Below are 22,300 nucleotides of genomic sequence, written 5' to 3'. Positions count from 1 at the left end.
TTTTTGAGATAAGGGTTTCTGTGTAGCCCTGGCTGTCCTGGAACTCACTCTGTAGACCAGGCTGGCCTCAAACTCAGAAATCCACCTGCCTCTGCCTCCCAAGTACTAGGATTAAAGGCGTGCACCACCACTGCTGATTTTACCGTTTTTTTAAGACTTGTGTTTAGCAGCTTCTTTATTCCTGCCAGACTCTTTGTCTTTGATGAGTAGCATGGACTAGGTAGAGGAATAGGACGGGGACAGTAGTACTCTTGTGCCCAGCTTGATTGTAATTCCAGGTAAGTTTTCCATGCTCATTGCCGGTTAGAACTTCCTTTTAGAATATGGCATTCACATTCCTCTCTTGGGGTTCTTTTCTTCCCTGTCTTCAATAAATTCAGAGGTGGGTAGCTCCAGGCTTGGCTGCCTGCCTCCTTGAGAATAGACCAGCATCCTCTCAGTCTGTGTAACAGTCCATCTAACAAGACCCAAAAGGGACCCATTTCTCCCCAGCACACATACAAGGGTCGCCCTGCAGGCCCAGGAAGCCCAGAGCTAGATTGCTGCCACCTGGCTGGATTGGCTCTTCCCTGCATCATTCACTTCTCTTGGAAGCTGAAATAGTCATATTGTCTTCCTGGGACTCTGAAAAGACACACGTAGTAAAAGATGACTGTGATCTGCGTTGTACACCATAACCCCTGGCTGAAAGGACTTGGGGCTAGGGCCTCTCTGGAAGCAAAATGGCCATTACTGTCAGTAACTGAATAGTTGCCCACCCCTCTGATTCTAGGTCTAGAGTGGGAAGTTGAGGGCCTGAGTCTTACTGGGAGGCTTCAACTTTCCAGTCTTCACCTAACTGCTGACAGCCAGCCTGCCTAAGATACCTGTTTTAACCGTGGCTACTTAGGGTACAGCAGTGTCTACCTTCAGTCCAGGATGGCAGATAGACACATCCCCCTTGCTTTGGTTATGCTATAGGGAAGCCAGCTCTAAAGAATATTGGCCCCAAATGTGTCAAGACACTGTCAGAGGCTCACTTCCCTCCCTCTAGTTGGACATTTTCTTCCCTGTTCCTCTTGCAATAGATCTTCTCTTCTGTGAGGCAGCAGACATTAAAAATGCTGGTTTCTATCTGGATTCCTGTCTCCTCAGTCAGTCTCTCCTATTTCACTGCAAGCCCCAGCCATGCCAAGAGGTTTTGAAGGATCCTTATTCAAGTCCTCTGTGTCACACTGTCACCAAGATTTAGAAGATTAAGGTACTGTGTATATGGTGCCCATAGAGCAGTGGCCCATCAGTGGGGTCCTAAGAGAATAGCTACCATTGGTAAGGGTTTCTCAGAGGGAACTTTAGCACTGCTGGACAGGGGCCCATCATTAGGCTCATGGTAGAGCCAGTACACCACTGAGCTCATCTCAAACCCCACCCCAGCTCCTAGAAGGGAACTTAGGACGAGTGGGGAATTTATGGAGGAACACACTGTAGCCCATTATGCCTGCCTGACTGTTTTCTTTAGTTAGTCCCAGAAGCTAGCATACATATAAAGTCCCAGATGCCAAACAATAAAAATGAAAGGATACCCCCTCTTCTTCACAGGGTGCTTGCTGAAAGCTGTACTGGACTGTGATGGTCCTGAGTCGCAGGTGTGCCCAGGATAGCCAGTGCAGTGGATTTACTCTGTGGTGTGACAGACCCCCTTCCATGGCTCAGGTTTTCTCCCATTCTAGTTGGCTGTCTACAGAAGATGGGCATGTAGCACCTCTGCCTATTAGGGCAAGCAAGCCTGGCTTCTGGAAAGAGCAACTGGTTAACTGGTTAACAGTCACTTTAAGGGAGTAGTCACACTGTGGAAAGTCTGGTCTGATGGAGGCAATTGTGAGGCCAGATTAGTGACAGCCCTGGGCGGTTTCTGAAACCTTCTCCTCTGGCTGACCTCTGGCCACAGTAACTTGTGGGGCAGTGAATGGGCCTGGTGGTTTTCCTCTGTCTTGCTTCTTCAGCTCCCTCTGTGAACTTGCAGGGGTAGGAGGCAGTAGTTTTTATTCTTGTAGGAAAAGGTGAAGTGGGAAAGAGACATGATTTTTGTTCAGCACTTTCCAGCAGCTTCTGGAATTGGGTAAGACCTGGAAGCCTGCTTCCTGGCCTAGGGCTGGCTGTCCTCCTAGGCAACCTCCATAAGGATGCCACATTAGGCAAGTCAGAGCAAAGGGTTAAGTCCATATCAGGTAGAAAGACTGTTGCGTAAATGCTGAGGTAGTTTTTTGGTTTTTATTTTATTTTATTTTATTTTAAATCTCATGCTTCTTTGTTGCTTTGCTTTGGCAAAGCCCCAGGAGGAGCCGGGAGATCCTGGGAGGAGATGGTGTGCTGGGTGAGTCACTGAGCTCCCTGCCGCCGTAGCCGCTGTGTTTAGTTCATGCGTGCCTCACTGTAGAAGGAGGTATTCTGGGGAGGGGCAGGGTGGGAACGCAGCTCTGTGTAGTGGGACAGAGCAATTTGGAAGCATCCTAAGGTTGACAGGGCCTGTAACCAACCAGAGCCCCAGTTCAAGCAGTAAATGTAGCAGATACGAATGTCTCCTGCAGTCTTTATGCAGTAATTGTCACTTCCCTGGTCAGGAGCTTTTTGAAATAGTTCACATTGAATTTCATTCTTTGCAACACATGCTGTTTTCCTAGCAAACCAGGAGGGACTGAATGTAGGAAGGCAGAGAGAAGAGCTGTCTAAAGTGGGAGGCCTGATTGCCAGGAGAGACAGGAGATTCCCCCTTTGAGGAAACAGGGAGCCAAGAAGCAAGCAGATGGGATGTGCCACCTTGCTGATCCCTAGCTGTCTATGATCTCCAGTTTCTATTAGTGACTGGTGGGCAAGAGCCCACTTGGCTGTAAGCTGGGAACGTGATCTGAAGACATCCCAACTCTTGCCCTTTTTTGAGTCAGATATTGTAGGTTGACCTTGAACTTGCTCTGTCTACAGGAAATTACCTTGAACTCGGAGTCCTACTTCCACTTTCTGAGGATTATAGTTGTCTGCAATCCAGTTTTTACAGTGCTGGTATTGAACCCATGGCCTTTTTGTATGCTAGACAAGCACTTTATTGTTTCTCCTATGGCAGACAGCAGGCTAGCTAGCCCATAAGCCTCCCTGGCTGTTTTCCTGTCTCTGTCACACATCTCTCTATAGGGATGTTGGGAATATAGATGCACACCATCATGCCTGGCTTCCACATGGGTTCTGGAAGATGGTGTTTAGATAGTCAGAGCTGGGATACCAAACACTCTGACCCTCTGAGCCACTACACCACCTCACTGGGTTTTTGCTGTTTTGTTGTTCTTAGGACAAGCTCTTGATAGGTAAAATTTGGCTACCTAGAATTCACAGTAACCAAGGTAGCCTGGAACTCATGGCAGTCCTCCTGCCTCTGGATGATGTGATTACAAGTGAATATTACTACACACAACTCCCCAACATCTTTTCTTTCTTTGTCTCTGAGATAAGGTCTCATCTAGTCCAGGCTGGTCTTGAACTTTCTATGTAGTGGAGGAAAACCTTGAGATTTTGATGCTCCCACTTACGCCTCCCTAGTGCTAAGGAATATGACACTGTGTCCAGTTTTATGCTGTGCTTCGAGTGTCATCCAGGGCTTTGGATACTCTGAGCAAGCTTTCTAACAAGAGTTACATTCCTGTTCACTCCCAACATGTCTCCTCTCTTTCTTTGCCCCCAACCCCCACCCTCTCTTCCTCCTCCTTTTTGAGAGAGGGTCTTATATAGTCCTGCTTGGTGACCCTGAATGCCAAATGTAGCTTAGGGTATTAAAGACATGCCACCACACTTGTCTGCCTTAAAAAAAAAAAATTATTATTTAGTTCTAGCTGTGTGTCTCTACATATCTATATGTGCACCATATATGTATGCAGGTGCCCTAAAAGGTCAGAAGAGGACATGAGATTCCCCCAAACTGGAGTGGCAGGCAGTGGGCAACCTGATGTGGGTGCTGAGAACCAAACCTGTGTCCTCTGCAAGAGCAGCAAGTGTTTCTCTTTCCACCAGTCACTGAGACAAGGTTTCTCCATGTAGCTCTGGCTGTCTTGGAATTCAGACCAGAGATTGCCTGTCTTGCTTCCTGAGTGATTAAAGGTGTTAGCTGTCACCACCGGACTAGTACTCTTAACTGCCAGGTCATTTCTCCAGCCCCCAACACATTCACATTTTCTTCTTCACCCTGCACATTTATTTAGTATTTTACTGAAAACTGTGCTAAGCATTCTGGGCTACAAATAAGATAAACCAAAATCCCTCCTTGTGATAGACACTAAATTAACCAAATGTTTTGAAAAGGAGGAAATGGCTTTTGTGGTAAGAAGTTTTGACCTTCCCACCTCTTCCCTTGTCATCAGGGGAGGGCATATTCTTTTTTTTTTTTTGGTTTTTCCAGACAGGGTTTCTCTGTGTAGCCCTGTCTGTCCTGGAACTCACTTTGTAGACCAGGCTGGCCTCGAACTCAGAAATCTGCCTGCCTCTGCCTCCTGAGTGCTGGGATTAAAGGCGTGCGCCACCACTCCCAGCAAAACTGCATATTCTTTTCTCAAGTACTTTGACATGAACTAGTTAGGTGTGGGCACTATTGCTCACATGAAGGTGAGCAAGACACCATCTGAGTTTGCAGAGTTTGAAGGGAATTAAGATATTGGGGACACAAAAAGAGATGATATAAGTCACGTGCTCTTGGAGTCCAGAGAAGGGAATGGCTCCTAGCTATAAAGGTATCCAACTTTGAGATTAACAGGGAGCAGAACTTCCTTCCTGGATTGCCTGAAGGAGAGTACGGGATACTAAATGGAGCCCTTCCTTCCCTGTAGTATGTGTACATCTGTGTTACCTATGAGACAGCCAAAGTAAATCCCACTGCAAGTCAGACTTCAGTGGCAGTCTCCCACTACTCAGCAGTAGAACTGGTCATGGAAGCCTAGTGTCCAGAGAATATATCAGAAACAAACCTCTATTCAAAGAAAAGGGGGTGAGCCTAAAAGGAAGCCCCTGCACTCCAGCTGCACTGGTAATACCCATCTACTTCCAGGGTTCCCTGTCAAGTGAGTCAAGCCTTTCTGTAGCTGGCTGCCTCCTGCTTCACTCCCACCCCCATCCTCCAAAGCCTGGCTCTCCTGTGATATGGAGGAACTCACTGGTCTCCATGGTTACAGTAACCCACTGGTATAGGAGGAGCCAAATGGAGTGCAAGGCTGGCAATGTGAGCTTTCCCCAGCCCTTGGCACCATGTGGTACTGGTATGTTGGCTGCTTGACTGTCTCTGGAAGGAAGGGGTTAAGGCACTCACACGAAGGGAAGTGCCCTGGTGGGATCACCTTAATTTTCCTTTGCACTATACAGTGGGCAGCAGCGTGGCTGCCCTCTCTCTTAAATGCCTCTTGGAAAGTGGCTTCTTTTAGTCTTCTGCCTAATAGTGTTGCTATAGCAGGGATTTGACTTTTCCTTGTTCTAGAAGGAATTCAAGGGTAGTGAGAATCAGCTCAGCTACAGTGATATTTGCAGTCAAGTTCTTGAAGATGATAGTTCTCTACACAGCAGTAGAACTAGTCATGGAAGCCCAGAGTCCAGAGAATATATCAGAAACAAAGAAAAGGGGGTGACCTAAGAGGAAGCCCCTGTAGTCCAGCAGCACTGGTAATACCCATCTACTTCCTATGAGTGGGAAGCAGAAGTAAAAAGAGATAACCAAAAACATTACCAAGAGCTGAGCAGTGGTGGCGCACGCCTTTAATCCCAGTACTTGGAAGGCAGAGGCAGGTGGATTTCTGAGTTCGAGGCCAGCCTGGTCTACAGAGTGAGTTCCAGGACAGACAGGACTACACAGAGAAACCCTGTCTTGAAAAACCAAAAAGAAAAGAAAAAAGAAAAGAAAAGAAAAGAAAACATTACCAAGGCATTACTGAAAACCCGGTACTGTGACAAGCGTGGATATTCTCTCGAGCCTGTGAAAAGGGCATCCTTCTTTAGGTTCCAATTTAGAAGACTCACCGTAACCCAGCTTTGGCATGGTCAGCCTAGTCAGTAGCAGAGATTTGGCTTGCTCCTGAGCCCTGCCTGTTCTCGTGCCACTTGTTAATATACAGTTGGGCACAGTCTAGGTACCTTCTCACTTTGATTCAAGAAGACAGGTGCCCAAGCTCAGTGGACTTTTGCAGATGGGTTGATGTTTTATAATGGCTTTCTGAGTACCAGTAGCCCACGAGACAAATGAACAGATTCAGGGATGAGATGGGACTAGAAACTTGTGTGTGCTCTGGGTGCACAGTAGAATTCCTAGTGCACTGAGAGGAGTCTATTATCTCTAGTGACCCTGAAGACTAGAGGCTGAGGATTATTGGTCGTTATGGCTATCAGGCATGAAAGGGGTGAAGAGGCTCTCAGCTCACTTCATGCTGCCTACTCTTCCCAGGCAGGCTCTGACCGCTGCTATGAGGCTTTGTGACCTGCAGGCATCTCTCACTGCTAGGTCTCCTGCTGTTCTCTCTGCTGTGGGATGAGGGTTGTAGCACAGAAACTGTGGATGAGTAAACCACATTGATAGCTTCAGTTGCGTGGTCTGCTGGTACTCACAGTCAAGTAGGCATCTACCGTAGCTGAAGAAAGCAAGCAGCTCTTTGAAGACTTGTTACAACAGAATGATAGGGGAATGGAGGTGTTCTCCAAGTTAACATATCTCAAGGAATTTGAGGGGAGAGCTTCCTACAAGGAAGTACAGAGCACAGTTTTTATGTTCTCTACTACCCAGAATGCTCCTGGTATATGGACTATTGGCAGTTGAGAACGACAGTTAAGCCTGTGAACTTGTTCTAGCCCCATAACTTCATCTGAGTCCTATCCCATTTCTTCAGAGCTTCTCTCTTAGAAGGTCAGTGCTTGGTACTTCAGGTGACAAAACTCCAGTTTCCCACACCAATTCTGCCACATTGCAAAGCAAATTGGGAAAATGAAGCTGTTTGCTATCGCCCTGACTTAGGAGTCTGCCAGTGGCTGGAAAGGATAGGGCAAGCTTGAGTCCAGGATCTATCCTACTTTCTTTCCTGAGACCAGGACCTACTGGGGAGGGTGAGAGAAGGGGTGCTCCAGGACAGCACCCTCCGGCAGTCCTTACCTCTGGTCAGTCCCTGAGCCTCCCAGATGGGGTTGGTTTCGCCTGTGGGGGCTGGGGGGGGGGTGAGACCAAATCTCCATCAAGAAAGGTTTGGGCAAGATGGGGAAAGGGGCCTGACTTGAACAGTGGGTGCTGCTGTAGTAAGAAAGGCAAATGCCCTTGGACTCTACCCCCAACTCTGCACTGAGAGGTTGGGGAACCCTGGGCATGTTTTGTAATCTGTAGCAGTTTCTTGATGGAAAAGGAGGCTTATAGAGACAACTTTAGAATTTTGATTTCTTTTTAAAAACATACAAATATGGCCGGGTGTGGTGACACACACCTTTAATCCCAGCACTTGGGAGGCAGAGGCAGGCGGATTTCTGAGTTCAAGGCCAGCCTGGTCTACAAAGTGAGTTCCAGGACAGCCAGGGCTATACAGAGAAACCCTGTCTTGAAAAAACAAAACAAAACAACAACAAAAAAAGAAATATAAGAATATGTTTTTCAAGCTGGGCAGTGGTGGCACACATCTTTAATCCCAGCACTGGGGAGGCAGAGGCAGGTGGATTTCTGAGTTCCAGGCCAGCCTGGTCTACAGAGTGAGTTCCAGGACAGCCAGGGCTATACAGAGAAACCCTGTCTTGAAAAAACAAAACAAAACAACAACAAAAAAAGAAATATAAGAATATGTTTTTCAAGCTGGGCAGTGGTGGCACACATCTTTAATCCCAGCACTGGGGAGGCAGAGGCAGGTGGATTTCTGAGTTCCAGGCCAGCCTGGTCTACAGAGTGAGTTCCAGGACAGCCAGGGCTACACAGAGAAACCCTGTCTCAAAAAAACCAAAAAAATAAAAGATAAAAATAAATAAAATAATGTGGGGGGTGGTTGGGGGGGTGTATGTTTTCGTTTTAATTCTAGTGGGGAGGTAATGGGCCTGCTTCAGTCTGTCCACAGCAGCTGAGTATGATTTGCCTCGTGCTCTAGCAGGGGTGTGATTTTTGCCAGCTGCAGATAGTTTCTGTGATTTTTTGATATTTGGAATTCTGGGACTTTATTTAGAGGGATATAAATGCTAGGGCTCCAAGAGGTAGGTGACATGGGTGGGGTGAGCGGGTTGTTGGTTGATTGGTTAGTTGTTGTTGGTGGTTCTGGTTTTTGCAGTTTGCTAAGTAGTTGGGTACAAAGAAGAAACAAGAAGTTAGATTGCTGGCAAACTGATGCCCCTAAGGCATCCCTAGCAGGAAGTACTCTAAAAGTAACATTGCCCACCTTCTGCCCCTTGACTTGACTTTATTCAGGGATCTCTTTCCTTTCTCTGTCCTTTTTTCTCCTATCTAGTGTTAGGGGATTGAAAGAGTGGAAGAAAAGGCATGGAGAAGGGAGGAAGAAAGAAGAACCTACAAAGTAGCCAAACTCTGGCTACAGACACTGGCTGTATGGTAGACATTTCTACTCTCCTGAGTGGCATGGTCTCTCGGAGGTATGCTTAGGTGCCAGGAGGACAAAGAGGAAACCTTGGATGTTCCCAGAAGAGTCAATGGATAACCAAGATGAGGTTTACAGAACTGTTAACAAGAAAGACCCTAGCCTGGAGTGCTGCAGAGAGCAGCAAAGAGGCTGCAGGTGTGACACGGGTGAGCTGGCAATGGCAGGAATGAGAAATTCGCTCCAATGTCACCCAAGTGCAGATCGATCATAGCAATTTTGTTGTTTGGTGCTTAAGGTGAACAGGGGACCTTAAGGACAGATCTGCAGAAGCAGGACTAGAAAGAAGGGGGGACATTTAGATTGTTTCAGCCTTTGTGCAGAAGTTAGGGAGAAGACTTTCATTCTCTGTCATATGTAAGCCTTTTTTTGAGCCTATCCACCCTCAAGGGATTTCACATGTTCCCAGCCCTCCTGAAGTTGAACTGAAATGTTTGTCTTAGTGCAGCGTGCATTTTCTCAGGTTGAGTCCTGAGTTGGAGGAAATAGGAGGTCAAGTTGCCACTGAGATTACTGGGGTCTGCTTGCACCCAAACTGCATTGATACTGGGCAAGGTTTGTTGGTTGTCCTTCCGAGTTAGCGCATCTGAGTCACACGGTCTGCACCTTGTTAGAGGCCTTGTTGATCTGCCCCTACCCAGGTCTCTCTCGCTTGTTGTAGCAGGTGAGATAAGGGCTTTTAGGACAGCCCAGTCTGAAGTCTGCTCTTCACTCTCTCCAGCTGCTGTTACCCGCAGAGCACCTTGGGGAGGGTGGGGCAACCCACTTCCGGGGACGGAGGGAGGGGGAAGGGAGAAGGAAGTTGTTTTAAACCCGCCCTAGGTCTCCCTTCCTGCTCGCCCATCTCTTCCTGCTCCTTTCCTCCCAACTAACTTCTGATGTACCATCCTGGACTGTGCACTCTTTCTGACCACTCAGCCTTACCAAGCCATAGGCTTTGTCCCTGTAGCTCTCTCTGCCAAACCCAGTCTCTCTCTTTCTGTTAGTGGTGGTTTCGGTTGCGACACGGTCTAGGTTCTCAGGCGGGAACTGCTCTGCCTGGCTGCTACGCTTTTTACTGAGGAGGTGGTGGAAGGTGTCGCCTGGCCTGTGCCGGCTGAGTAAGGGTGGCTGGCTGAGCCGGCAGCCCCCGCCCTGGGCCTGGCTCATCCCCGTCTCTGTACTTTGCCCTCGCTGCCTGACAGGTTCTGCTGAATGGAAGTCGCTGGTAGTCCTTGTCCCCTTCTCCGGCTGGGTATGTTTTCCCCATTTTGCCCCTGGGGCTATCCTTTGAACAAAATCTTGGAAGAATTGCTAAGTGGAGTTGGGTACTGGCACCAGGCAGTCAGGTTCTCTGGAAGGGCATCTGGATGTCGAAGAGACATTAGCTATGAAGGAGAAAAGGGAAACAGGCAGATACCAAAAGATCTTTGGCCTCACCAGCCAGAGGCAAGGAAACAGGCTATAAAAAAAGGGGTATCATAGTGGGAGTCCAGTTGGGACCTAGGACAAGAGCCCAAAGGGCCCTTTCTTTACTCCTCCACCTCCCTTAAGCTTACTTACTCTCTGTTTGGCCAGGAAGTGCTTGCTCCCCCACCCCCATCCCCAGCACTAGTCTAGCCCTTCCCAGTCTGAGGAAGCCATGGTACACTGGAGGGCTGGCCCTGGGTGAGCCCCCAGAGCATGGCTTTTCAAGAGGAGAATAGTTGATGGCAGCCGCCAGTATTAGGGCAGGGGACCCTGCCTTACCGAGTCAGTGCTGACCTCTGGGGTGGAGGCTATCTTCTGGCACCATAAGCTTCCAGTCTGAAAGTCTCTGTGGGTCCAGTAGGTGGAAGATTCTGACGTCTGTCCATCACTAACCCCAGAGCGCTTTTGACTGTTGTTCTAGATTAGGTCTACTTAGAAACTATGAAGATGGCTTGAGAGCCACAGGGGTTTCTTTTACTGAGGAGGCTAGGGTATAATATGGGTCATATCTCTGGCGGTGTACATCCTGCTGTAGACAGGGAGACTGAGTATGGGGAGGGGAGCAGCACTTAGCCAGATCTTGCTTTGTGGTCCAGAAGAACAGCTAGTCTCTCCATAATGGCCACCCCACTCTTATCTTACCCCAGAGCAGCAGCAGGAGAGGGTGGGAGTTACCTTACTTGGGTCCTTGGTTCAAGAAGCAGTGCCTGCACAGTTTTACTTTCTACCATCTTTCCATGCTCTTCCCAATGGGTTCTCTCTCACCCTGTCCCCATTTCTCTGCTAGAAAGTATCTTGTGTAATGAAGAAATAGTGGTGTCAGAGAAATACTGGGTTAAGTCCTGAGAGCTCAGATCTGAAGAGGGGTTTGTTGACTGGAACAGAGAACCATGGAGCAGACACCAGAGCTGGCTTACTTCCTTGGGTCCTAATGAAGAGCCCTTTCTCCTCTGTGCTGGGGACCAGCCTTTCTCACAGGTGTCCTACCTGGGTGCCTGGCACCTCTCCTTTCTTCTTAAGAAAGCCTGTGATAGTCAACAAACAGCTCTGATTGCATTTCACCAGGCCTGGAGATTAGCAGGGGCCTTAGTTTGAACCCTTGTCACCCCTAAACATTTCTGTGAGACTATATTTGGCTTAGCAGACTCAGCTTAAGTCCAAAAGGTTACCGACAGGAGGACTTAAGAGTAGCATTTGGAGACATAATAGTTGCTTAAAAAACAAAAACCATTTTACAGCCTAGGTCAGCCTTTCTCTGACTTAGGCTGCCTGATGGTTGCTCTTTATTTAACATAGGATAAAACAGTTGACAAATGTTCTCTCATTTGCCAGTGAAAGGTAGGAAATGTTTTATTGCCACTTTACAGATAAGGAAACTAAAGTGAGGAGCTAGGGCTGGAACCTTCCTCTGTATGCTAGACAGCCCCCAGCATGAACGCCAGCACAGGTCATCTTGGGGTAGAATGCTCTCTCCTTTTTCAGGAAGAAGTCGATAGCAAGAACGTTAACCTGAGCTGAGTAGCAGTTAGGATCTGAACTCTGGGAGTTTGTGTCTACACTGCTCATCCTAACCCATAAGGAAGCAAGCACTCGGCAGGCTGATATGCTACTGCCTGAGGTGTAACAGTGAGCCCAGGGGAAACCTGGCTGGAGCTTTCTAGCTTGTGCTTCCCGGAGCGGCACAGGATCCAAGCTTGTTATGTTTATTTAGTGTGAGAATTTTAGGTTCTTGGGCTTCAGCCCTACCAAGTTCCTGCTGTCCTTGGTTTCTGCCCTTGGGCAAGGGATGTCACAGGAACTTACAGTAAAGGTTACCAAGGGGTAGAGCAGCGGCTCAGTGGCTAAGAGCCGCCTTGCTATTGGAGTGGACCTCAGATGACATGCTGCTTTATAACTGCCACAACTGTAGCTCCAGAGGAGCCACCTACCTCTTCTGACCTCAGGGGGATTATCCACACAGACAGGACATAAACTTAGGCACTCACACATACACATAATTTTTTTTTAAGTTGTTAAGGAAAGGGTCTGGTGTTAGATTGGTAGAGCACTTGCCTAATATATGAGAGATCTCAGGTTTAATCTCCAGCACCACAAAAAAGAAAATTGCCAAGGAATGCGCCCACTTAGCAGCTGAGACAGAGGGGAGGTTTCCAGTTGTTGGTGCCCTGAGGGCAGGGGGAGCACTGAATAGCAGTTTGGGGTGGGGGGTATGGGGCTAAGAAGAGGAGACATTAAAAGCTAGGCTTCTGAGACCTGTGGATGGTCTCAAAGTATCATTTAGAAATAGCTGCAGATAGAACTGCCTTTTTTTTTCCAAGTATGAGTCACAGGGCTCCTTGGAGACGGTTTCTGAAGCAGATTCTTGATCTCCTTGTCCAGCCTCTGCTGTGGATAGCTACAGATTGACAACAGTGGGACTTGAGGAATTGTAGCAGAGATGGCATTCCCTCTAGATAACTGTGACTCTGCACCTGCCTCTCTAGGTCTGTACATAGTGGCCAAGGGGGACCTTCACGGCTGGCCATGAGCAAGGGCTTCTGGGGTCTGAGTTAGCAAATCAGGAAAACTAGCACACAGCTGCTGCACAGAGGCCCTGGATTGACACTTTAGAGAAAAGGGCATTTTGTAAAGCCCACACACTTCTTGCCAAGGAACTTCAGGCAGTTCCCTGTGTTGAAGTCATGCCTTTTCTCTGTGGCTGCTGAAGGCTTCCCTTTGAGTCTGAAGGGATCTGAGGGAAGAAAGTGTGCCCGTAATCTCCAGTCACTCTGCTGCCCTCCTCACTGTCTCCCTGAAGACTCCAAGGTGGCTCTGCCTGGTTGTGGCTCAGGCTGTGGAACCAACTTGGCAGTGTGCTCAGGCGTTCTGAGAGGTGAATCAGGATTCAAAGCGGGGTGAGGGGTGGGGGGGTGGTAATTCCCCTTGACACTGGAGTATAATTCACCCATTCCAAGTACAGATGAGTGGCTTTTATTACATTTTGTGTTGTTTGCTTTCAAAACATTTTCGTTATCCCCAAAGAAATGCCATGCTCTTTACCTGTCACCTCAAATGTCCCTCTAGATAACTGTGACTCTGCACCTGCCTCTCTAGCTTTGTATATTCTATACAGTCAAAGAAGATGGTCCTTTGTGGCCAGCTGCTTTGTCCCTTTAGGATTCTTTGGAGCAATCAGTTCTCATTCCACTGTGTTGTCACATCCATCGGTTGATTGTTGATTTGTTTCCCCTTTTAGCATGGAGAATTATGACCATTCTCAATTCAGTGACCATTGGTGCACAGGAACGTCTTCATACGTATTTTCATTGAAACTATGCACTTTGTATGTAACTATTGCGGCTTCTCAGCTCATTTGCACCATTGAATACAGAAAGGAGAGCAGAGCAGGGCAGGCTACTTGCTGCACTACACAGACCAGTTGTTGTATTTATTCGTTGGACAGTGATTCTCTGAGTACTGTCAGGTGTGCGATGTGATGTGTCAGTGAATAAAGAATATTATAGACTGTCTCCGTGGGTTTCCAATCTCACTGGACACATCAATAAACAAATGTAAAGAATAAATAGTAGATGTTGATGCTAAGACCTGGGGGATGAGAACTTTGTAGTGGTTAGACCATGTGTTCCTGCAACTGAGAGCCAGCATTCTTGTAGTGTGAGCAGGGCAGTCAGAGACAAGGTCTCCCAGCTATGATGAGGGCAGAGACTCCACTAGGTTACTACTGGGGGCTAATAGTGGTTGGTGGTGCTGATGAGAGATAGCTCTGGTCCTGAGCACTGGTGTGTACAGGATCTTAGCCCTGAACCTTATGCTATGTGCCTTTGCAGTGAAAACTGGCTGTGATGCCTTCCCTTCTCTGTCTTCTTCCCCTGCCTTATGATTCCTTGTATTTCCTGCCAGTCTGCTTTGGAGTCTGCCCCTGCACCCAGACTCTTGCCGTTTCTTCAGAGTGGAGGGTTAGTGATAGACAGAACTAGAGGGGCAGCCTGTAAAGGCGTGTCTGTTTCCACCCTGCAGCCCACCTTGGGACACCTTGATTCCAAGCCCAGCAGTAAGTCCAACATGCTGCGGGGCCGCAACTCAGCCACCTCTGCTGACGAGCAGCCCCATATTGGCAACTACCGGCTCCTTAAGACCATTGGCAAGGGTAACTTTGCCAAGGTGAAGTTGGCCCGGCACATCCTGACGGGGAAAGAGGTGAGCACTGGGGTTGGGGCCATGGTAGCAGCTCCTAGCTGTTGACACTCCCAGCAGGCAGTGTTGAGACTGTTCCTACAGTTAGCCTCTTGTTTATCTGCAGAAGTGAGATCTGATAGCTATACTAGGGCCAAGCATGTAAAGGAGTAGAAAATGTGATGGAGAAAGTAGCACTAAGGCCTGGTTCAGTCTGCTCAAGAAAGTGATCTTGGGCTTTTTGTTTCCTGTTCAGGTAGCTGTGAAGATCATCGACAAGACCCAGCTGAACTCCTCCAGCCTACAGAAAGTGAGTCCCCACCCTGTGTCTCCCGTCCCTTCCTAAGGACAACCCCACAAAATCGCTTCCTTAAGACTCAACAGTCCCTTCAAGCCAGGTGGTGGTGGTATAAGAGACGGGAGTATCTCAGAGTTTGAGGCCAGCCTGGTCTACAGAGTGAGTTCCAGGACAGCCAGGGCTACACAGAGAAACCCTGACTTGAAAAACAAACACCCAAAAAACTTCTGCCCTTTCCCTGTGGTTCTGGTTGGGTTCCCTGTGGTAATTCTATCCAGTAGGCCTCCTGGCCACAAGCAAGGGCTCTTGTGAAGTCTTCCAGCTACTTGGTCTGGTCTGACCTACTTCCTGATCATGTTATCTCCTGGCCTGTGTCCAGGTCTCTGCAGAAACACATCTATAGCATTGCTAGAGGTATCTGCAGACCCAGACACTGAGTGATCAGTGGAGTGGCCCTAGAAGTTCAGGATAAGGAAGCAGAGCCTACCCCTGGACCTTTGCAGGCTCCATTTAAGAGAGGACCTTGGAAGACTTGAGTTCTAAGCCTGTGTATGTCAAGGTGCACAGATTAAATAGAGGCACTCTGCTTTATCCCCGATTTCTAGGCTTTCTTGCGGAATACTCATTTTGTGAGTAAGCAGCTTTAGCTAGGTAAAGTTGAACTTTTCTTCCCTTGTTGACTGAGGTCTTCCTTGGGTTGTAGGAGAACCCCCAATAGAAACATAACCCCTGTGCCAAAGAAACGTGTGCATGAGGAAAGAAGGGGTAACTTGCAGTACTGGAAGCACTGTGCCCTCATCATCCTGGGTTGACGGCGTTTAGGAGACGGGGCAGGGGGGTGGGTATGGAGTGCTACCCAGGCTAATGAGATTTCCTTTTGTCTTTCTACTGTATCTAACCCCTGCTCACTTTTTCTAAGATCTGGTTCTTAGGGCCAAGCAAGTTTTTTCATGAGCATATTACAGTGGCTAAATTAGAGGGACATAACCAGGTAAATAGCCACAATGATAGGAAAAAGGGTAGGAGCCAGAGACTGTTAGAGAGGGTACTGCTCCCGGAATCAGAATTGATAAAGTGGCTTCATTGGCATGCTAACAGCTAGATTTAAGGTGTTTACAAATTGTATTGTCCCTGAAGGGTTTTTGTTAGAACAGAAGCACTGCGATCATCACCAGATTGTTATCAGAGCTTGTGGAGAAAAGGAGGACGCATGTCCCTGCTACACTGGCTCCAGCCCTCCAGGCCTCGGAGCATTGCGGCTTACTGTTCGTTGTTGCTTACTCTGTTCATTTCCATTGACAACCAAGCCATCTCATTCCCTACCTCTTTTTTTCTCCCCACTTCTTTCTGATTGATTGTGCCAGACAAATAGAGGGGTTCTGTTTTTTTGTTTTTGTTTTCTTTTTTGAAACAGGATATTATATACCCAGACTACTCTTTGAGCTCACCACGTAGCTAAAGATATCCTTTAACGCCTGTTCCTCCTGCTTCCATCCCCAAGATGCAGAAATAAAGCCATTTAAAAAACCCTAACATACTTTGTTAGTAAAACCAGTTCAGACCAGTTAACTCTGCTTACATTTCTTCTTAGCAGTGTTCCTTACTTAACACTGGAGTTTTTAAAGACATTGGCCGCTCTAGGCTTAGGCTTTCCCATACCAAATGGATATGTTAGATATGGGAAAGTGACTACTGGCTCTGAGTACCATCTCAGGTCTGTCTCCCCATTGGTCACTCTGAGATGGTGGCCAAGACCTTTGCTTTTTTTTTTTTTTTTTTTTTTTTTTTTTCCAGCATACTGTTAGGTGAAAGAGGAGCAAGAAAAGCCTGGGTGGGCTCTGATGAAGTGGGGAGGTTGGATCAAGTTTCTTGTTGCAGTCAACCAAAGCTCTGGGACAATATTAAAGGGGGGGAAGCCAAAATTTTTTTTTTAATGGTTTATTTATTTAATTATTTATTACATGTGAGTACACTGTAGCTGTCTTCAGACACTCCAGAAGAGGGCGTCAGATCTCATTACGGGTGGTTGTGAGCCACCAAGTGGTTGCTGGGATTTGAATTCAGGACCTTTGGAAGAGCAGTCAGTGCTCTTAACCGCTGAGCCATCTTTCCAGCCCAGGGGAAGCCATTTTTAAACTATTCTATAAACTACATCCTGAATTAGGGCCCCAGACAAACCACGTCCCCACAAACCAACCAACCAGTTCTGTTCCTTGTATGAGTGCTGAAGCCTGGGAAGTTTGAGAACCCTCCTTCAGTTGTCTGTTGCCTGCAGGGAAGAGGTTCATCTCTGTCATCTCTCAGTATGGAAATGGATGGTTTGGAGCCCCTGATTTTGTTTTACAAAGGGAACATGAGTGTGTGGGAGTGGGTTTGATTAAAATTGGCATCAGCTATATATAGGTGTGGGTGGTTTCTTCTGTTACTACCTCAGAGACTCAGGAAAGAAAGGCCTATCCCCAGTGTAGGCCCTCTGACATCTTGATGTCAAAAGAGGACACAGTATCCCTGTGGAGCACCTCTCTGGTCACCAGGCCTGTTCCACGGTTTGGACTCTGAGCTGGCAGAGGAGCTCAGTGCTGAAAATCAAAGCCTCAGGCCCCTTCTCCTCTGCAGAGGCACCGGACTGCTGTTCTGAGGCTAGGTTTGCATGGGTGTAGAAGAGGGCAAGGTCTGAGCAATAAGCTAGTGAGTGAGCTAGCTCTGCTCCTTCCTTCACCCCTCTCTGCTCTCCTTCCCTCTCTCCATGGGTTTCAGCTTGGTTTCTTTAAGAGGAAGATCTGTTTGAGAGAGAGAGAGAGAGAGAGAGAGAGAGAGAGAGAGAGAGAGAAAGGGACCGACCCCCACTTGGACTCTAAAGGGACCTAAAGTCTATAGGCAGGCACAAAATGAACCCATGTGTCTTCTCTTCCAGCTGTTCCGAGAAGTAAGAATAATGAAGGTTTTGAATCATCCCAACATAGGTGAGAAGCATTGCCGTCCCTTTCTTCCTCCCCCTCATGGAGGCTCCACAGGCCTGCATCCACACAGCCATCCTTCTCCATAGCACATTGCCTTGTGGATTCTGTCCTGGAGGGTGTCAGACTGCTTCTGAAGGCTCAGCTCACAGTTGAGCTACATCTTGGCATTGTGAGCTGCCGTAAGGAATTTGGATGATTCGAGAGGTCCTTAGCAAGTCTGGACACAGAGTGTGTGCCTCCCGAGTCCCAACACAGCCCTTCTCTTGCAGTTAAGTTATTTGAAGTGATCGAGACTGAGAAGACTCTGTACCTGGTCATGGAGTATGCTAGTGGCGGTAGGTCTGACACCCTCACTGCCTTGCTCGGCTCCCATGTTCATCTCCCCTCCCTGCTCCTGCCCCCACCCACCCCACTCACTGCACTCCACCGGCTCCTCTCTCACAGGAGAGGTGTTTGATTACCTAGTGGCCCATGGCAGGATGAAAGAAAAAGAAGCTCGAGCCAAATTTCGCCAGGTGAGTGTGTCTCTACTCTGAGCTGAAGGCCCAGCTTTCCCTTTGGGGATCTGGCACAGGCGAGGAACCGCCTGAGCAGTTGGCCTTAGAAGAGGGTACTTCATCCTCTGCTTGTTTACATGATAACTTCAAAATAGGTCATCAGCAACAGTTCTGCCAGCCCCTGTGTTTCACTTTCAGACGCCAGGCTAACCCTTCTTCCTTCCTTTTAGATAGTGTCTGCTGTGCAGTACTGTCACCAGAAGTTTATTGTTCATCGAGATCTAAAGGTGAGGTGTGTTCATAATCCCTATGTCTTCCTGTGAGTCTGCGGGGTCCAGAAATTCCAGACATTGATATTTGTTTACTTACTTACTTACTTACTTACTTACTTACTTACTTGAGATGACCTGGAAGTATTTAGGAATGGCTCCCACCATAGCACTAGCAAGCACACATGCTTTATCCTTGTCAGCTCTCAGGTGTGACAAGAATACTCCAGGCTTTCCTGGTCCTTTTGGCAGCCTGGTAGCTGACCTGGGAAAGAGTGTGACTGTGACTCTAATATTACACTGTTCTCCAGACACATATGCATGTTATCTCTGTTAGCAAGGCACTCATATTTGCACTACCTATAAGTCAGCTCATTGCTGAAAGAACTTGCAAGCATGACCACGAGACATAGGCCTACTCTGAAGCTTTACATAGCTCCCAGGATCCCCAGACCTACACATTCCAGCTTTGAGCCTTCCTCCTGTCCAGCCTATCTGTGCTGACTGACGCTGCCCTGGAAGTGGAGACAGCTTGAAACTAGAGATGACTTTCTGGTGGCTCTCCCATTCCTCTCCATCCTGCCTGCGCCAGGGTCTTAGGGTTCTCTACCTGGTGCTCTGATGCTTACCATCTTCCCTCCCAGGCAGAAAACCTGCTCCTGGATGCTGATATGAACATCAAGATTGCAGACTTTGGCTTTAGCAACGAATTCACCTTTGGGAACAAGCTGGATACTTTCTGTGGCAGTCCTCCTTATGCTGCCCCAGAACTTTTCCAGGGCAAAAAGTATGATGGTCCTGAGGTCGACGTCTGGAGCCTGGGAGTCATCCTCTATACACTGGTCAGCGGATCCCTGCCTTTTGATGGACAGAACCTCAAGGTGCAGTGAAATGCAGGCTTCGATCATTTTATTTGTCATTTCCTTTCAGCCTCTGGTCTTATCTCTGCCCTCTCAGCTTCACTTGTCCACTTTTTTCTCAAGCAAGAACTTGAGAGAAAGACCCGCCAAGAAAAATGCAGTTAAATAATCTTGCATGCTAGAAATGGTGGCCAATCCCAGCAGGCCAGGGCAGGAAGACTCGGAGATATCTCAAAAACCAACAAAAGGAGGCTGACAAGGTAGCTTAGTGGATACAACTTGATGCCCAGGACCCACACAGCAGAGGGAGACAACCCAACCTCCTGCAGGGTGTCCTTTGACCCCCACTCACTCTGTGGCACATACACATCCCATCCACAAAATGAATAAGTGCAATTTTTCTTTAGAAAAAAGGGTGTTAGACGGGCGTGGTGGCACACGCCTTTAATCCCAGCACTTGGGAAGCAGGTGAATCTCTTGAGTTTGAGGCCAGCCTGGTCTACAAAGTGAGTTCCAGAACAGCCAGGGCTACACAGAGAAACCCTGTCTCGAAAAAACCAAGAAAAAAGAAAAGAGGGTGTTTCACACATAGGCATTAAGAGTCTCAATCCTGTCTTGGAAGATAATCTGTGTCCACAAGGCCCATGACTGGCACGTAAGGCTTTGCTGCCTCATTTGTGATCTGAATTCTGTTTTCCAGTGTCTGCTTATCTGGATCTTGAGTAAGACTTACTCCCTTTCTAACCACAGGAGCTACGGGAACGGGTTCTGAGGGGGAAATACCGTATTCCGTTCTACATGTCCACGGACTGTGAAAATCTGCTTAAGAAATTTCTCATACTTAATCCTAGTAAGAGAGGCACTTTAGAGGTAAGCAGCCTAGAATCCAGTTGGCAAAAAAAATCCTGAGGTTCCCATGGAGACCCCCATGCTGAGTTTCCTCCCCCTTTGCACCTTGCCCTTCCCTCTGTTTCCTAGCAAATTATGAAAGATCGGTGGATGAACGTGGGGCATGAGGATGATGAGCTAAAGCCTTATGTGGAACCTCTCCCAGACTACAAGGACCCCCGGCGGACAGGTGAGGCCATGCTGGCTGGGAGCTAGAGCCTGCCCACACATGGAGACCAGCCTTAACTCTCCTCCCCTCCCCCAACCACCAGAGTTGATGGTGTCAATGGGTTACACACGGGAAGAGATCCAGGACTCGCTGGTAGGCCAGAGGTACAACGAAGTGATGGCTACCTATCTGCTCCTTGGCTACAAGAGCTCTGAGGTGCGTGTTTCCTGTTCTTATGCCCTGACCTGCCACCTGTACTGTGGGTGGCACTTAGTCTTTAGCCCCCCGGTGAGGGCAGAAGCCCAGTGTCATAAATACATATACCCTCTGCTTAATTAACGTGAGGCCTCAGCCATGGTGGATAAGGCCCTCAGTGGATGAGCAGGAGTCAGGAGAAAGGTTGGGCTTGGGCTCTAAAGGGTGAGTTGAGCTCATTGTATTGATCAGAAAGGGCTAAGGTGGTCTGGCTGGAAGTTCTGTGTTGGACCCAATCCCCTTTGTCTCTCTGTCTGTCTGAAACTGTCCATCTCTGGGTTTCTGTGTGTATCTGATTTACAGGAAGCTTCCCTAGTGTATTGCCTCTTATTTGGACTTGTATCTAAATATAAACGTTTCTTTGTGCCACAGGTCTGTCTTGGCTATGGATCTGGTAGCGTTATGATTATTCTTTTGCCAGTGTGGGTTCTAAGTGCCTATTTACATTCACAGCCTCCTAACCTGGTGGTGGCAGCGTCTCTCTTAGTTACCACTTCAACCTGTTTTAGAGATATCTCCGTGGTACCTGGTTTAAGCCCTGGTTTCTCTGTGGGAAGGGATGAGTCTCTTAGTCTGAGTGTGTATTCTTTTTGGCCTATATGCATCTTTGGGTAGGAAGGCATGAATTCATCCTCTCTGGGGAAATAACCAGCTTTCTGGCGTGGTCTGTCTGTCTGTCTGTCTTTGTCAGAGCATGTGTGAGCAGGAGCATCTGTCTCTACTAGTCTTGTAAGATGAAGCTTAATGTGAGCTTCTCTGGAAGGGCAGGGGAGGCGTGCAAGTGTGCCCATCTGGAGGTCTCCTCAGGACTCACACTCGCCTTTGAAGCCATGTTTCCCGTTCTTGCAGTTGGAAGGTGATACCATCACTTTGAAGCCCCGGCCTTCAGCTGATCTAACCAACAGCAGTGCCCCATCTCCATCCCACAAGGTTCAGCGCAGCGTCTCTGCCAACCCCAAGCAACGACGCTCCAGTGACCAGGGTATGTGCTCTTGGGAATCTCAAGTCAGGGACACCTTTATCTTGAACCCTTACAGGTTCTTTGGCTACGCTTCATTTCTGGTTTAGCTCCTTCGTAATAGCATGGCCATGGACAGGTTAATAATTTCCCTCCATTTACATATGAAATGGAGCTATGATGCAAGAAAATGCCAAACACACAGTGGGTCTGCAGGAGACCTTTAGTCTTACCCATTTTACATCGCCCCATAGCCGTCCCTGCCATTCCCACCTCGAATTCCTACTCTAAGAAGACTCAGAGTAACAACGCAGAAAATAAGCGGCCTGAGGAAGAGACAGGGCGGAAAGCCAGCAGCACCGCCAAAGTGCCTGCCAGCCCTCTGCCTGGCCTGGACAGGAAGAAGACCACTCCTACCCCCTCCACAGTAAGCCATGAGCTACTACCCTCTAGCCCTGGCCTCCCTCCTGTCCACTGATCTTCCTTGCTGAAGCCTGGCCTTTGGCTGTACCTGAGCTTACTGTAGAAAGTGGGCTACAGAGCAACTTGGGACAAGGGCATCCAGTGGTCCTGGGGAAGAGTCTGACTGGACAACACTGGTTCCTGTGACACAGTACTTGCCCTCCATTTCCCACAGAACAGCGTCCTTTCCACCAGCACAAACCGAAGCAGGAACTCCCCACTTTTGGACAGGGCCAGCCTTGGCCAGGCCTCTATCCAGAATGGTAAAGACAGGTGAGTATCTGGACTGCTTACCATGCTCTTGGGGGCCACATCACACAGTGGGCAGTGATCCCTGTCAGTAGCATCATGTGCCTCTCCAGAGCAGTGTCCCTGGAGTCCTGTCCTGGCTCTGTTCAGTCTAGCCATCCACCTTCCCTCCCTTCTCCATGCCATCCCTCCTGTCCTCTTATC

The 22,300-nt window shown here is 48.2% G+C and overlaps 1 protein-coding gene across 16 annotated transcripts in view; it reads left to right on the top strand.

Annotated features, from left to right (window-relative positions):
- Mark2 (microtubule affinity regulating kinase 2) overlaps positions 1-22,300 on the top strand; it is a 66,919-nt gene that overhangs the window by 37,464 nt on the left and 7,155 nt on the right. For 7 of the 16 annotated variants that reach the window (XM_021152046.2, XM_021152045.2, XM_021152039.2 and 4 more), the window contains exons 1-14: positions 8,502-8,758; positions 14,076-14,255; positions 14,488-14,541; positions 17,444-17,492; positions 17,759-17,824; positions 17,934-18,004; positions 18,217-18,273; positions 18,900-19,136; positions 19,866-19,985; positions 20,094-20,193; positions 20,276-20,388; positions 21,277-21,409; positions 21,640-21,812; positions 22,023-22,120. In XM_021152046.2, coding sequence (XP_021007705.1) covers positions 8,675-8,758; positions 14,076-14,255; positions 14,488-14,541; positions 17,444-17,492; positions 17,759-17,824; positions 17,934-18,004; positions 18,217-18,273; positions 18,900-19,136; positions 19,866-19,985; positions 20,094-20,193; positions 20,276-20,388; positions 21,277-21,409; positions 21,640-21,812; positions 22,023-22,120 — 1,535 coding nt within the window. In that variant the 5' untranslated portion in view covers positions 8,502-8,674. Of the gene's footprint in view, positions 1-6,820; positions 6,899-8,501; positions 8,759-9,417; positions 9,844-12,385; positions 12,931-14,075; positions 14,256-14,487; positions 14,542-17,443; positions 17,493-17,758; positions 17,825-17,933; positions 18,005-18,216; positions 18,274-18,899; positions 19,137-19,865; positions 19,986-20,093; positions 20,194-20,275; positions 20,389-21,276; positions 21,410-21,639; positions 21,813-22,022; positions 22,121-22,300 lie in introns of those variants that run through there. The other 9 variants (XM_021152048.1, XM_021152047.1, XM_021152043.1 and 6 more) reach the window with 5 other exon arrangements.

This window comes from Mus caroli, chromosome 19, assembly GCF_900094665.2.
Source record: "Mus caroli chromosome 19, CAROLI_EIJ_v1.1, whole genome shotgun sequence".
In the NCBI taxonomy this organism is placed as follows: domain Eukaryota; kingdom Metazoa; phylum Chordata; class Mammalia; order Rodentia; family Muridae; genus Mus; species Mus caroli.
Note: the sequence above shows the minus strand (reverse complement) of the source record. Positions and strands in the feature narration are given on the sequence as shown.